The sequence below is a fragment of the Sinocyclocheilus anshuiensis genome, unplaced genomic scaffold (assembly GCF_001515605.1).
Source record: "Sinocyclocheilus anshuiensis isolate Anshui unplaced genomic scaffold, SAMN03320099.WGS_v1.1 scaffold472, whole genome shotgun sequence".
In the NCBI taxonomy this organism is placed as follows: Eukaryota; Metazoa; Chordata; class Actinopteri; order Cypriniformes; family Cyprinidae; genus Sinocyclocheilus; species Sinocyclocheilus anshuiensis.
Window position 1 is genome coordinate 141,304 of NW_015557102.1, and position 16,914 is coordinate 158,217.

Sequence of the window (16,914 nt, forward strand, 5' to 3'; positions counted from 1 at the left end):
ATTAGTTAATGCACTGTGAACTAACATGAACAACAAATGAATGACTGTATTTTCATTAACTAACATTAACAAAGATGAATAAATACTGTAATAAATGTATTGTTCATTGTATGCTCACGTTAGTTAATACATTTGCTAACATTAATAAAATCTTACTGTATAGTGTTACCATATACTGTAGATGTATAGGCCTACAAATAACTTAGGCTACGTTTATTTGCATCGTTGCATGTGTCATTATATTCACCAAAATCAAGTTCAAATACGAAGTTTTTGACCAGCGAATGCTTTTTCCTGTCATTAACGCCACATTCAAAGGCAGTACGGGCATCGTATTTACATTTTCATTAACTTGCAGGTTATACAGTTTTCTGTCGCTATGTGGGTGCTCAGTTTTTTTCTGTTATTTGGCCAAAGTATCATATTATAAAAGATTCAGCACTTCGCACAAGCTATTTGACTGTGACTTGACAACAAATGCTAAGACACTCTTCTCCGCTTCTCAAATACAAAAAAACATTAGCCTTTATAAATATAGTGTTTCTTGAGTAAAGAAAAGCTGCACTTATTCAATCAACAGTTCTTTTATTTACCTTCAGACTGCAAACAAGCTGAAATGCTCCAAACTGTGCGCCGCACTTCATTCACGAGAGAGGGGGAGGACAAATTAGGTTTGACTGACAGTTTGAGGAGCCAATGGAGTTACGAGGTTTAGTGGCGGTGGCGTCACTTTTACTGGTCCAGGATCAGTGATCCTTAGCAGTTTTATTTCCGATTTGAGCTTGAGTTTCAGAAATGCGTTGGATAATGTAACGTTAGCTTTTGTTGACGCTACCGCTAGGGATGGGCGATACCCCTTATTTTGTTTTCGATACGATACCGATATTTTTCAAGGCAGTATCATCGATATCGACTTTTGGCAAACGCAGCCCTGTTTGAATGCACTATCAGCAGTGAGTGAATGCTCTCTGTGATTGATTGGTTCTGTCTTGCAACATCTGCGTGTGTTCAGATGAGCAGGAAAATAGTTCTATCCTACACAATTACTCGCTAACAAAGGTTATTCGTCCAATTCAATGCATATTGTACGCATTATTATTATTATTATTTTTGTTAAATAAACAAAACCACTGGTAAATAAAGCGCACCTTAGTATCGATATTTTTTGTTTGAGTATCGATACTTTCGATACTCGCGTCAGTATCGATATATCGATACTTCGGATCGATACGCCCATCCCTAGCTACCGCGCTACTTGTTAAAAAAAGAGCTTCGCTTCTGAAAAGCTATTTGATTAAGAAAACAGCGACGCTACCACCACGCTACTGAGAAATGTAGTTAAACTACCAGCGTCACTACTTGTAGCGACGCTACTGCCCATCACTGCGTAATGATTTTTATACTGTACAAACTGTATTTTCTATCCCCTAAACCTACCCCTCACACAAAACTTTCTGCAAAAACTATCCTTCTGTATGATTTATAAGCTGTTTTTCTCATGGGTACCAAAAATGCCCCCACAAGGTCAAAATTTACTGGTATTGCTATCCTTCTAGGGACATTTGGTCCCCATTAAGTAGGAAATACACACATATACCTGCCAAATCACATTTGAGGTATATGTGAGACTATATAGTGAGATATGTTGGGGAAAAAAATCATAAGAGAATGCTTAAATTAATCAGAACTCCTAGACACAGCTAAAAAGGAGTGATGGAAAAGAAGAGAAAGCGAGATAGGAAGGAAAGGGGTTGGGCAGAAGTCGGTTAACATGTTGCTGTGTGTGCGTGTGTGTGTGTGTGTGTGTGTGTGTGTGTGTGGAGCTTATGTTACTGTGTTAGTGGCTCCTAATGGAAGCTATCGCTAGCATTATTGCGCTAAAGCACTCAGTCCTTCATATCGCTTCATTAGGACACTGCCAAGGTGATGGCCTCCATCTGTTGTGTTGTGTGTGTTGTAGAGTACGCTTGAAGTACAGAGGAGAAGAGAATATCAAACACTAAAACTTTCCAGCCATTCATGTGTGAAAATGTATGTTTGTGTTGTTTGTACTGTGGCAGTCAGGCCCCAAGTGACCATATATACAAGCAGGTGAAGGGTCAGTGTGTCTCAGCATCACTGATACTCACACATATACACACACACACGCACACACACACGCGCACACGCACACACACACACATACACACATGCACGCACACACACACACACACACACACACAATAAATACTCATTTTCTTTCGCTGATCTAGTGGCTCTCCAGGATCAGAAATTAGAAACCAAGATCCATGATGATGAAGTTGTGGAAATGTTAAATGAGATATTTTTGCAGCTTATTTTCAAAGTTTTCTACATCCTTATTTCAAAATATCCCATTTCAGAAAAGAAAAACACTTGTTCTTCAACAACAATGCATTTAACAGGAATTTGGACATCATTCAATGTTCTGTTGAACCAGTTAATTTCCATTCCTGCCATTACTGATTTGAGCTTTTGTGCATGAATTCTATTCTTGTACTGGTTCCTGTCTCATATCCATTATTCTATGACAGTTACATGCACAGATGTTTAATTTAAAGTGTGTCAGTGTATGTTTTCCAGTGTGTTTCATTTCTAAATTGGAACATGACAGACTCAAAGTCATGTCAGACCAGATATTATAGTGCTTTGGCACTTGCACATGATCACACACTGCAAGACAGATTGCTGGAGTGCAAGGATAAATTAAAGAGAGAAAAAGCATTTGGCTTGACTTGTATGCAGATGGAAATACACTGACAGCCACTATACACAGGACATAGGTAGGTATTTTAAATTCACATATACACTACCGTTCAAAAGTTGGTGACTTTTTTTATTGTTGAAAGAAATCCATGCTTTTATTCAGCAAGGATGCATTAAATGAACCAAACATTACATTAAAGACATTTTTGTATTTCAAATAAATGCTGTATGGTTACTTGTTAATGCTACTATGGTTTCCACAAGATTAAGCAGTACACTATTTTCAGCATTTATAATAATAAGAAATGGTTCTTAAGCACCAAATCAGCATATTAGAATGATTTCTGAAGGATAATGTGACATTGAAAACTGTGCAGAGTAATGGATGCTGAAAATTTCATTTTGCATTACAGAAAAATAAATTGCATTTTAAAAAATTTTTGAACAAATAAATGCAGCCTTGGTTTCAAAAGACCCCAAAATTATGATACAATATATTTTAAGAGCTAAGTGTTCACACAAGATACAGTATGTAACTTAATTTTTGTCTGTGATTGCTTATTAATTGTTGATCTAAACCTACACATGTCAGATAGATTTTTAAGCATCTCACGCCATGAGTGTTCTATTCATAAGGTGCCATGTCACATTAAAAAACAGTTAAATAATTTGTTTTAAAGTCTCCCTATCACCCTCCAATGTCCCGCTCCCAAACACATACTAGATAAATGTGCAAGTGTTTTTTATGCTTTGCCCAGTCAGGTCACTGAAACAAAAAGATTGCAATTCCATTTGGTGTTCCTAGCGGTCCAGAAAGAGACTGACCGCCTTCCATTTCGGTCCTTCGCTCTCTCTCTCTGAGTATGAGGGTTGAATCAATAGCGTGTCAGTAAGTGAACTTGTGCGAATCACATCCATTCATCTCTCTCTTACACACACTTCTCCCATTCCACTCTCTGTTTGGGAGTCTGGAGGAAGGGCAGGGCAGCAGCGTCCAACCGCACGAGTAGGGCATCCCCACACATGCCCGGGTACCATCTCTCGCTGCGCATGATACTTAACCAATAACCCTCCCCACCACAGCTAGAGGCACTCACATGGCCCCAGACTAGCGTTAGTGCCGCTCAATTGTATTAAGGACAGAAATGAAAGCAGCGTGACCCTTCTTAAGTGCACAAGGCATCTTTGTGCCGAGCGAGGCTAGGCGATCGAGCAGATGCATCAAAGGAAATCCCCCCCCACGCGCTGCATGAGCAGACAGATAATGCTATTTACCTGAGTGATACAGCTTGGCCTGCAACCAGACATAGATGCATGATGTCTGAGTGAAGCGGAGCACTCTGACCGAGCGAGAGAATGTGTGTGTGTGTTTTCTGTGAGAAGGCATGTGGAGGTGTATTTTAATTTGTGACAGTTTGTTTACTCCATGTGTGGTAATGCCTTTAACAAGGTCACACATTCAACATGTGGTGCTAATAAAGCTTGCGAATGTGTGTGGAGCACTGATTCCTACCTTAAAATCACAGATGCACGTCACCGTGTCCCCGATTCGCAGACACTCGCCGTCAAACTTGCATGTGTTGGTGTCGCACAGAAAAAGATCAGTGTCCTGCTCCTCAAACCCTGTCATGAAACAAACACAAATATAGGTTATAGATTACAAACAGATATCGCACAAAACATTCCACAATATAAAAAGTAGTTCTGAGGTCAAGAAGATTTTTTGTTTAATTAATATTGAAATAATGATGAATTATAATTGTTTCTCTCTCAAATAAATGGTCTTCTTTTGAATGTTCTATTCATCAAAGCGATCAATTAAACTGGGCAGAACTGAGAGAAAAACAAAAATAACACATATTATGATGATTAGATGAAATTATTAGCATCTGTATTGTCACAAAAAATTGTTTAAAATAAGTGATCAAATACATAAAACTTTACAATATTTACTTAAAAAGTGTTAAATTTTAAAGAGTACATTTTAATCATTGTAATATAAAAAAAAAGTAATATTATAAAATATATATATATATATATATATATATATATATATATATTATTGTATTTTTATGAAATAAATGCAGCTTTGGTAAGCATAAAATACTTTTTCAAAATTATAATAAACAATTATTTTATATTTGCACAAATTTAACACATATTACTTTATACTACATACTACAAAGATAATTAAAATATTATAATAAATATCTAAAATATAAAATGTGTAGATATTGTGTGTGTGTGTGTGTGTGTGTGTATTATGTGTTCATGTTTGTGTATATGTGTGTAATGTGTACGTGTAATGTGATTATTTGGTACAAATAAAAAAATATGATAATAATAACATTAGGTAACCTGTATAGGGTGTACATTTCAAATGTAAATTTTGTACTGTAAAACAATTATCATTCATTTTATTAATTAGCATTTCACATGTTTAATTTGTTATTTTTAAAAACTAATTTTCCAGACAAATTTAGGCTTGGTTATAATTTGACCATACCAGTGAAATCGGATCACAGGATCTTGTTTAGCGGCCAAGTCTGCGTGTAATGTCTCAAAAATGGAACTGAATGTTTTATAATTGGTTCATATCAGTTCAACATCTCCAGTCTTTTCCCTAAGTGCACCAGCGGTCAGATGAAGCACTGTAGTTCATTAAAACTGAATAAACACATCATTGGTGTGAAACAACCTCACAGAATTACTTCCTCGGGACAAAAGGACTTTTGGTTCCAAGCTGGATAGAGGATATTCAAGCTAAAGCATATCATGACTGCAGTTGCAAACAACAGATATTGTTATAAAAGCTGCTTTGATAAAATAGACCGTGTCCTTGGTTTGAGGTCATAACAGCCCAGAGTATGAAGCTTACAGCCCTCTGTATAGAATGTGGGCAGGATGTCTCTTAATGGACTGAGGTTTTTTCCTATATAGGTTATAGATTACAAACAGATATCGCACAAAACATTCCACAATATAAAAAGTAGTTCTGAGGTCAAGAAGATTTTTTGTTTAATTAATATTGAAATAATGATGAATTATAATTGTTTCTCTCTCAAATAAATGGTCTTCTTTTGAATGTTCTATTCATCAAAGATTATAAAATATATATATATATATATATATATATATATATATATATTATTGTATTTTTATGAAATAAATGCAGCTTTGGTAAGCATAAAATACTTTTTCAAAATTATAATAAACAATTATTTTATATTTGCACAAATTTAACACATATTACTTTATACTACATACTACAAAGATAATTAAAATATTATAATAAATATCTAAAATATAAAATGTGTAGATATTGTGTGTGTGTGTGTGTGTGTGTGTATTATGTGTTCATGTTTGTGTATATGTGTGTAATGTGTACGTGTAATGTGATTATTTGGTACAAATAAAAAAATATGATAATAATAACATTAGGTAACCTGTATAGGGTGTACATTTCAAATGTAAATTTTGTACTGTAAAACAATTATCATTCATTTTATTAATTAGCATTTCACATGTTTAATTTGTTATTTTTAAAAACTAATTTTCCAGACAAATTTAGGCTTGGTTATAATTTGACCATACCAGTGAAATCGGATCACAGGATCTTGTTTAGCGGCCAAGTCTGCGTGTAATGTCTCAAAAATGGAACTGAATGTTTTATAATTGGTTCATATCAGTTCAACATCTCCAGTCTTTTCCCTAAGTGCACCAGCGGTCAGATGAAGCACTGTAGTTCATTAAAACTGAATAAACACATCATTGGTGTGAAACAACCTCACAGAATTACTTCCTCGGGACAAAAGGACTTTTGGTTCCAAGCTGGATAGAGGATATTCAAGCTAAAGCATATCATGACTGCAGTTGCAAACAACAGATATTGTTATAAAAGCTGCTTTGATAAAATAGACCGTGTCCTTGGTTTGAGGTCATAACAGCCCAGAGTATGAAGCTTACAGCCCTCTGTATAGAATGTGGGCAGGATGTCTCTTAATGGACTGAGGTTTTTTCCTTGTCTGTCAACATAAATGGAGAGTTAATGCAGACATACAGACATACAACAAATAACCTGTTTACAATATTGCTGAATCATCTTCCAAGGGAAATCTCTCACACCTATAAATAAAAGTAAGACCCAGACGGATATACCATTAGCATGATTAGGAATGAGACACATTCCAAAACCCTTAATTGTTTGAAAACTCTCACAAATACACCTGTCTATATCTCTCACTCTCACTATATCTGTCTATTACGCAAAATGCCTTAAGCCAAAACTGAACTCAAAGGCTTCTCTCAGAAAACACAAAGACATACAGGATGATCCAGGATGAATATTTCATAAGCTTCACCATCTGCAAGTCAAAGAACAGGATGGGACGAGCATCCACGTCACTGTAAAACGTTACAACATGGAACCACACTGACCCTTGTGAAAAAAGTGCACTTAAGTGTATTGATCGTTTACTTGAAATCCTTAAACTTCATTTTTTAAAACGTATATTTCAGGTAATATCATTTATATTAATTAAAAAGTCACATTAGTATACTCTAAAGGAATACATGTTTTTACATAGTAAAGCATCATTTAAATACGATTGACAAAATTTGTGCATTCAATGGTATACTGTTCTTTACTATAATTCTATGGCTGCATGATTTTGGGGGGGATTGTTATTACTAAATCAAAATATTGAGTATTTAAGAAAAATAATATTATAATAATTTTAGTTTATATCTGTGAAATTAATAATTACTAATATTTATGGCTGTCTTCATCATTTTCTTTTATTTAGACAGAAATCCACAAGGGGCCCTTAAAGCTTCTCTGTAATTTGTTACAAATGACTTTTACTTGAACACTACTAAAGTGAGTAGAAAAAGCACTCAGAAGTTGAAAATTCTACACATAAGATACATTGTAACACTATTTAAATAGTCCTTAAATACAACGAAGCTGCAATACATACTGACACACTGACAAAACAACTGCAGCCTTGGTGAACATAAGAGACTTTTTTCTTTGAACTTTTGGTATTGTATGAATAAAGTATGAACTCTGAAAATATAAATAAATATATAAGTAAATATATAATTTTCATATTTTTAGCTTGTTTAATAAGTCTAATACACAACACAAATAAGTTACAATTTCTTTGTATATTTAATTTTTTCCTCATATTTACTGAGAAAATCATGCTGTGCTCAAAACTTTCCAAAAGACAGTAAATACATTTGTCTGGCTGGTTGTGCAGAATTATTGGAATGATTTTGAGATCCGGAAAAACAAAAGATGCCGATGCTGATAAATACACGAAACCCATGTAGACAAACTGACCTGCACCCAAATTAATGAGAAGAGGAAAGAGAGAAAATAAGATACAGAAGGAAGAGAGCGTGCGCAGAGCACAGATGGGCGGTATGATTCCTCTCGCTGAGATGAGACATGCATAAAATTTAAATATTGCCGGATCAGTTGTGTCTGGCTGTGCAGCCCATCATCCTCAGCGATGGTGCAGACTACTTAGCCGAGACAAACGAGTGGGTATGCGTGTGTATGTGCGTGTGTGTGAGAGAGAGAGAGAAAGATGGGGAGGGAGGTGGCACAGAGTGATACAGCGGTGCTGAAACAAGACAAGCAGCCAAAGTCTCAGGATAAGTAAGTCTGTGAGGAATGATAATGAACCAGAGACAGGCAGGCTGAGTGGAAGAAGAAGACTACACATGCACACACACACACACACACACACACACACACACACACACACACACACCCCATGACACTGCAAACGCAATAGAGAATTTCAGAGTAGGAGTTGTGTCACTCCAGCGCTGGGGTCACTTTTTTTTTGGTCCCCATGAGGAAACAAGCTTGTATTTGTTCAGAATTATGTTTTTTGAAAATCTAAAAATGCAGAAAGTTTTGTGTGAGAGGTAGGTTTAGGGTAAAGGGGATAGAAAATACAGTCTGTACAGTATAACGCCCCATTATGTCCCTATAAAGAATGGAAATATATGTGTGTGTGTGTGTGTGTGTGGTATACCCATGCCCACATATAAATAAATTATATATTATGCATCTTTTACAAAGTTTTCCTAAATTTTAAAATAATTTGAATAATCCTGCATAATCAGTAAGATAAACATTTCATTTTAATAGTATTTTTGTTGTTGTTGTTTTGAGCATAGCATGATTTTCTCATCAGCAGAATTCAGGAAATATGAGAAAAGCTTAAAACATACAAAATATTTGAAACTTATTTGTGTTGTGTATTACGTTATGCAAATCACACACTGTTAGCAGGATCAAAACAAGCTCACTTTTTATTAATGTTTCAGCTTTTTATTATGTTTTATAAAGAAGTTTATATAGAGAGAGTTTGCAAAAAATGCTAATTAAAAACTGGTTGCATGATAGAATGATTAATCACATATCTGCTGATAAAAGCCTTCATGAAGAAGATTTAAAGAATTTACATAGCACTGAATAGAAAAAGAAACAAGCTTTAGCCGTCAATATACAGTTTGTAGGTCAATGTTCACAAGCAGAAGAACATCTTTGTCCATTAGAGTATGTTGCATCTCTTATTTCGAATCGAATATGACTGAAAGTAATGGCTTGTGGTTCAGCGAGTGAGTCAGATGTTAATTTGGTAACCACTCCGACTATTTCAGTGTGTAAGTGAGACCTTTTAGAGTTTGTGTGTGACTCATTTGTGAGTCAGTTTGACTGACTCATTAAAGAGAACTAACTTTCATTTTACACTGTAGCCTGGTTGTCTTTTCGTCTTAATTCAGCCTTCAAGCCCATATCTAAAATATTTTCTTTTGCTGTAGTGCTACAGTTCAATAGTGAAACTTAACTAGCAACATTCTGTGAAGCTTTCTTCGTAGCTTAGCTCCTTTTTCTTCAAAGAAACAAATAGTGTTGGTAGCTAAGCTTGCAACATTGTTTTGGTGGGTTGACCAACATTGCACATCATACAAGAAGTGGCATAGGACAACAACAAACCTGAATGTATAAAAACGATGACACCAGAGATATCTGAATATTTGCTGACAAACAACACATCACAAGAAATCTGTGCTTGCATATGTTGTGCTAATGAACTCGGGGCAAAGTTTCTTTGAACTAAAACATCTGCTAAATGAATAAATGAATATGCAAATGGATTGAGTATCGTTAACCCGCAGGGTGAAAAAGCTTCTGAGCATCTGCAATACTATTACCTAAAGCTCACACTAATGTGAGTTACTGCTACCAGGCCGCTGTTGTATGAACACGCTGTATAATGTGCAATATTTTATAGATGTGGGGTAAAGAAGGCATTAAAAAATATTTATTTTCTATATGAAAATAAATGTGAAATCCCATGCATCTTTTCTTTTAAGAGAACTTCAGAAGGAAATGCTGGGTAACTACAGCTGAAAAATAGAAAATTCTTTATAAAATGTTTTTATTATTTCTCATATTTGCATGCTAATCAAGGATTGGGGTCATGAAAAATTCAATCTGCCCAATGAATCAGGTTCCAAAGGACCTCAAAGCAATTCTGTTGGCTGAAACAACCTTTATTGGTTACTCTATTCAGTTCCTGCATTAGAAATCCAACAAAACTGCTTTAGGGAGTTGTCCAAACTATTTTATTATAACCATTAATTAATAACTTTTATATTATGTTACATATAATAAAACTGAAGCTAATGATTATGAAATTAAACTTTTTTCATTCTTTGTGTTTTCTTAAAGGGGTCATCGGATGCCCATTTTCCACAAGTTGATATGATTCTTTAGGGTCTTAATTAAAAGTCTGTAACATAGTTTCGTTACAATTTCTCAATGGTAGCGTAAAAAACACCTTTTTTACCCTGTCAAAAACAGCTCTTTTCAGAGCAAGCCGTTTTGTAGCATTTTCCTTTAAATGCTAATGAGCTATGCTGACCCCGCCCCTGCTCTCTGATTCAGTTCAAACAACTTGTAAAATTGCATGTAGCATCCGATGACCCCTTTAACAGTAGCTTATGTTTTGCAAACTAATTGTTCAGCGTAGAGTACCACTAGCCCATTAGCCTGCTAGCTATATATATCTGTCTGAAAAAGTATATGTGTAGTACATTTTCTAGTTGCTTCTTTATTAACAAAATTTTGAACAATTCTTCTATGCATATGGGTTTTTTTTTTGTTTGTTTGTTTTTGTTAAATTTGACGTCATAATTTTATAACTCGACTATCCAGTGAAAGAACAGACTTCTCTTTGGCGATGTATGCTGGACTTCTCCAATCATATTTTTTTGATAATTCTCGACTCAATTAACTGAAGTAGTAAATTCCACACAGTGGCAATATTAGATTAATTCAGCCATATATGTTTGAACTAGAAACTGATTCTGAAGAAGAGGAAGCGCGAAATCATACAGGGTCGTCTGCAAGATGTTTCAGAACATCATAATGCATTTTATGTATCACTCTTTACAACATCTGACACATAATTGACATCATTGCCCATTGGCTTGACTACACTTACAAACAGCTAATAATGTGTTGCTAATGTTACACTAACCATGTTTCCATTTAGGTGAATCCACAGGCTTTTATGCCAATATCCAATGACCATCAAAGAATATTGTCCGCAAATTAGTAACTGTACTAAACAGATTTTCACGTACAGTAACATCTCGTTATTTCAGAAGTGATTTTTGAGCTGTGGGTCAGTCACTGATGATTGTTGATTCTCGCCATGTTGGTAACAAATGCATGTAAGTGAGCACTACCCTGTCTCTCGTAACAGATGGTCCAGTAAGAATAGCCCGGCCATTAGTGTAGTATTTATACTCTCATCATTAATCTATCATTGAGCTCTTTGGCTTTCATTTTCCAAAACAGACAAGCAGGAACAGAACCCATGTTAAATGGAGGACGCAGCTCTGTCTGTGACTTTTTTGGAGGTACCCTTGGAGTACTGTGTTTGTGTGCACAAGGTTAATAAGGACTGAACTTCGCACCTCCTGGCACACCTGTGGAGGATCGACCCAAAGCCCCTGGGAGTTGAGCTCGGTTTCACCACCATATGGCTGCATGTGACAGCTGCCCATAAGTACCGATCGAATGAACAGTGTTTCCTGTCTGTCTCGTGTAGCCAGACAAATCACATTCGCTAAAGATTTTATCTGGAGAATCACGTCGCATTGTGAGTAAAGAGGGCAGAGAGCATGCACTGACAAAAATACACACATTAATTAATATCTGAAATGTTTCAAGGGCAGAACTTCTTTCCCAGAGTGCAGAAAAATCAATTATATGTGCTAATTTAACAAATGAAGAAGCCCACATGAATTCCACACATTCCAAAGCAGAGTAATCTTTTTACCACATTGAAAATGGAGAGAAAACATTGTGGCTGACCTTAAAGATGTGATGAGTTTTTCAACTGGAAGGTATTTCCCCTTTTATTAATCTGGTTTCACTTATGCTTTAGAAAACCTCTGTTTTTATTATGAAACAAATCTTGTCCAAATCCAAACCTGACCTGATATTATCAGTCCCAAATTGAATTTGTGCCCACAGAACGTCACAGAAAGCTCTGCAGAACTGGCATATCTGTCATTCTCAAACTTCTACACATCCCTAGCCTTTCAAATGTGTGTTTAGTAGGCATTTGGCTAATTTTACCATGCTAACAGTTACCAATAAGAGCTTAGCACTGTCAGATTTTACAATGCAATTACCATTCCAATGATTTCATTCCAAATCAGTGCAGAAGTCTGCAGGTTTTGGGCCTGCACGTCTGTATGTGAATTTACAAGTTCATTAAAAGTAAAATTTTAGTCAGATCAATGGAATAATTCATATTTTTAAAATGTCATTTTGATTAAGCTCTGTGTTCGGTGTAATAAACATTATACTTTCAGTGTGTTACTGTTACCTCACAAAATCTAGCTGATTTTCATAAATATCGGCATTTCGTTAAAATGCACTCATTGAGACATGACTGCAATAAACCTTAAAAGAAATCTTTCTTTTACTACAAAATCTGTTCAAGGTTATTCATTTACTTTCTAACCGTTTTGCCAGGAGCTTATGCTAAGCAGCCTTTTTACTATGCAAAGTGTGAGCCATAGAGAATAATTCTATACAAGGTAAGTGATTTGACAGTTTACTGCGTTTTAAAGCTATGCCAAGCATCAAATCTCACCGAGATGCATCGACAAGCTTTACACCCAAAACACAAAAAATACTCTCAGTGAAGCTGTGAATCTTCTCCTCTGTAGATCCGGCCTAAGTTTGTGAATGGGTGTGCAATGCATATTCATTTTGAACTGAGATAGGTTACTGTATATGCATTAAATATACCACAATAACAGTCACTAGATTGTTTCAGGTCTGTTTGTAATTTATTATCATTTCCATTCAAAGATCATCTGAGTTTTGAAATGCACCAATGCATCTGTCTTTGTTCATTGCTTGTTGTGCACAGGGATCATTGTTCAAACACTGAATTTGATGTTTGTTTCTGTGCAGCTGGCCACTCCAGCCCTATCCAAATTTGTGGGCTGTGTTCTCAATCTTTCGCACCCCTAGGATACACCGCATAACTGCCTACTGTTTGGCGCATATACGTCAAAAAATAGTGTAATTATCTGAAGAACATAAAATTGTGGCTTTGGGCCATCTAAATCTACATAGATTTAGGTTAAAAAGGAAAGTCATCCAGCAAACTGATCTGAAAATATCTACTTTTACAGAAGATTGCTCATGGTTAGCATTATAATTTTGATTAGTTACTTAGAAATGGTGCAAAATCTCAAATATTTCCTATTTATTTTACATCATAACGATACCAAAGACTCATTATTTACATGTTTAGATTTCGATTCCTGAAGTTTCTATGTCTGCATGTTTTTGAGGTGTGTGAGCATTTTACCGCTGCCTGTTTTCAATGTGTAGGAATTGTAGAACAGAGGAAATAACAATGTTCAGAATGAAAAACAGAAACATCTGCCGTCATGCATATTTAAACATGGTGCTCTTCCTAACCACTCAGCTTTATGAGTGTGCACTCTGGAGGGACGTCTCCAATTACTGTCCTTTATTTCTCCTGCTCACCTCCAGGTACACAACTCACACTCGACCATTCAATACCAACTCGCTTTTTTTGAACAAACCAAGCGGCATTATTATTTTATCACAAACACTCTTGCGTTAGCCATTCAATTAGCCCGGCAACATCTTCCTGGTGGCATACATTAGTCATGCCTCCTCTGAGTCAACTAATGATGGCAGAATCGAGATAAATAGAGGGAGAGAACTCTCTTCCTCCTCGTTTTTCTTGATTGAGTAGTGGCATCCTTCCTGTGCTCTACTGGATTAAATCTCAATAATGGCATTAAAGGTGGGATAAAACAGAGAGCCGAACGGAAAACCCCAAGAAAGCCAAAATAAGGCACCACAACTTCCTCATTAGCCCAGGAGCTCAGCCAAGCTCTCCCAGAAGACCTTCCTCTCTCACAGTCTTTCTATTTCTCCCTCTCTCACACACACACACCCAACAATCAAAATAGGCTGTAGTGTACAGAGTGTCTAAGGAATGAGAAATAAAGCGCTGAGGTGCAGGATTAAACTAATCCCTATGGTCTTTCACAGTCTGAAGGAGAGAAAAATTAGCAGATGAAAGGCCCCAAAAATCAGGTGCTGTACCCCTGCATTGAAGTTACACAGACAGACCTGCAAAAATTAATCTTCTTTTTTTATATTTTTGTGCTTTTTTCCAGTAAAAATATGTAATCATCTTCAAAACAAGATACATTCACATGAGAGGAAAAATTTTGTAAGATAATGTGGGTTGTTTTAAGTGAGATACAAAGGTCACTATTTAAAATGCCACCGTATTCTAAATTAATTAATTAATTTCAAATAATTTTATATATATACAGTGGGTACGGAAAGTATTCAGACCCCCTTAAATTTTTCACTCTTTGTTATATTGCAGCCATTTGCTAAAATCATTTAAGTTAATTTTTTTTCCTCATTAATGTACACACAGCACCCCATATTGACAGAAAAACACAGAATTGTTGACATTTTTGCAGATTTATTAAAAAAGAAAAACTGAAATATCACATTGTCCTAAGTATTCAGACCCTTTGCTGTGACACTCATATATTTAACTCAGGTGCTGTCCATTTCTTCTGATCATCCTTGAGATGGTTCTACACCTTCATTTGAGTCCAGCTGTGTTTGATTATACTGATTGGACTTGATTAGGAAAGCCACACACCTGTCTATATAAGACCTTACAGCTCACAGTGCATGTCAGAGCAAATGAGAATCATGAGGTCAAAGGAACTGCCTGAAGAGCTCAGAGACAGAATTGTGGCAAGGCACAGATCTGGCCAAGGTTGATCAAAAGGGTGCTTCTACTAAATACTGAGCAAAGGGTCTGAATACTTAGGACCATGTGATATTTCAGTTTTTCTTTTTTAATAAATCTGCAAAAATGTCAACGATTCTGTGTTTTTCTGTCAATATGGGGTGCTGTGTGTACATTAATGAGGAAAAAAAATTAACTTAAATGATTTTAGCAAATGGCTGCAATATAACAAAGAATTTAAGGGGGTCTGAATACTTTCCGTACCCACTGTATATCTCAATAGTTCCCCAGAGGTGTGACTATATATAATTTGAGTTTCAATTGGATTACCAATTTTAAAGTTTCCTAAAGTTTCCTAAATATTAATTTTAGAATGTGTTAGAATTTGGTTGGTCCCCGGTAAACTCCGCAAGTTTATGAAAAACCTTACGACTATCTTATACAGCATGATTTGAGAATAAGCTCAAAAGCTCATTTGACTCTCAGTCCCACATTTTCGAAGTTGACTTTCATACACTGCTGTATTAATGTTTATTCCCCCTCTGGCAAATTTTTTTTGTCTTGCTTTAAGTATAAACCTCACTAAATTTGGATAGATTTATGCTATGCCAATCCTACTATCTTAACATCTTTCTCGACCAAATGTTTCTTGTTTTACATAAATGTCTTTAGGTCTTTTACTGAAAAACAAGAAAAAATATGATTTAAGAGAAATGATTAGCAGTATACCACTGTGCGAGAGCAAAGCAAGCTTTTTAAAGTTCAAACAATCGCTTTATTCGCTCCTCGAAGCTCTCAATAGTTCACCAGCGGTGTGACCAGCGTAAACTAGCATGCATGACTGTGTAAGTCTGCCAAAGAGAAAAGAAGCTTACAACAAAAAGATCTGTAGTGTAATGGACTCTGATAGATCTGTATTGGAATATAGTCAAGCTAGCCATCTGGCACCTTGTCTGTCTGACAGCGTATTTTATCAAGCTCTGCTTTCAACATGTGTGACAGCACTGTGATGGGGTTACGCGATGGGAAGGAATCGATACGACGGGCCGGGACCGACACACACAGAATGAGAGTGAGGAAGAGAAGAACATGTCAACATCAAATTTACAGGTCTGCTGTACTCTAATTCCTTTTATTTAATTATATTTCTTACTGACCTGTTTAGATAGAAAGTAAACTGTTTTACGAAGGAGATTCAGCACCGAATCATCTCACGTAGGCCACTGTAGGTCTGTGCAACAGATAGATTTCTTGTAGACTGTTGCCCCCCTACAGCTATTTAAAGATAAACATAATTGCACAGCGGGTTCCTTTGTTCCCAAAGTATCTCTGACAAGCGCTCCCTTTCAGTGCCACATTTACTCCACTGATATAGTGTAAAGCAGCACCAGATGTACTTGTTTGGGGCCAAATGATTGCCCTCACAGATTTCACATGCACAACTGCCTACTGGTAAAACCTAGGGGTTGAAAATCTTTGCAAATCATTAAAGGGATAGTTCACCCAAAAAGGAAAATTTGATGTTTATCTGCTTACCCCCAGGGCATCCAAGATGTAGGTGACTGTTTCTGCAGTAGCAGTGGCGTCTCGTGGGTTTTAAAATAGAGGAGGCACACTAATTGTATTGGTCTGGGATCCCTGCCGATTATTATTATTTGCTTAACCACTTTAAAATGGCTTTTTGGTTGCTTTTAGTCAGAAAATGTAAAGAAAACGACATACATACAGCAAGATAATACAATTTCACTTACCTGGCCTATCACTTGAAGCAAACATCCATCCCTTCTTAAAAGTCTGTGTTAAAAGAGAGCTG

At 36.0% G+C, this 16,914-nt stretch overlaps 1 protein-coding gene across 2 annotated transcripts in view; it reads right to left on the bottom strand.

Moving 5' to 3' along the window:
• The window catches only part of tmeff2b (transmembrane protein with EGF-like and two follistatin-like domains 2b), an 88,764-nt gene that overhangs the window by 65,656 nt on the left and 6,194 nt on the right, over positions 1-16,914 (bottom strand). For both annotated transcript variants that reach the window (XM_016472459.1, XM_016472460.1), the window contains exon 2: positions 4,238-4,347. In XM_016472459.1, the coding sequence (XP_016327945.1) occupies positions 4,238-4,347 (110 nt within the window). The remainder of the gene's footprint in view (positions 1-4,237; positions 4,348-16,914) is intronic.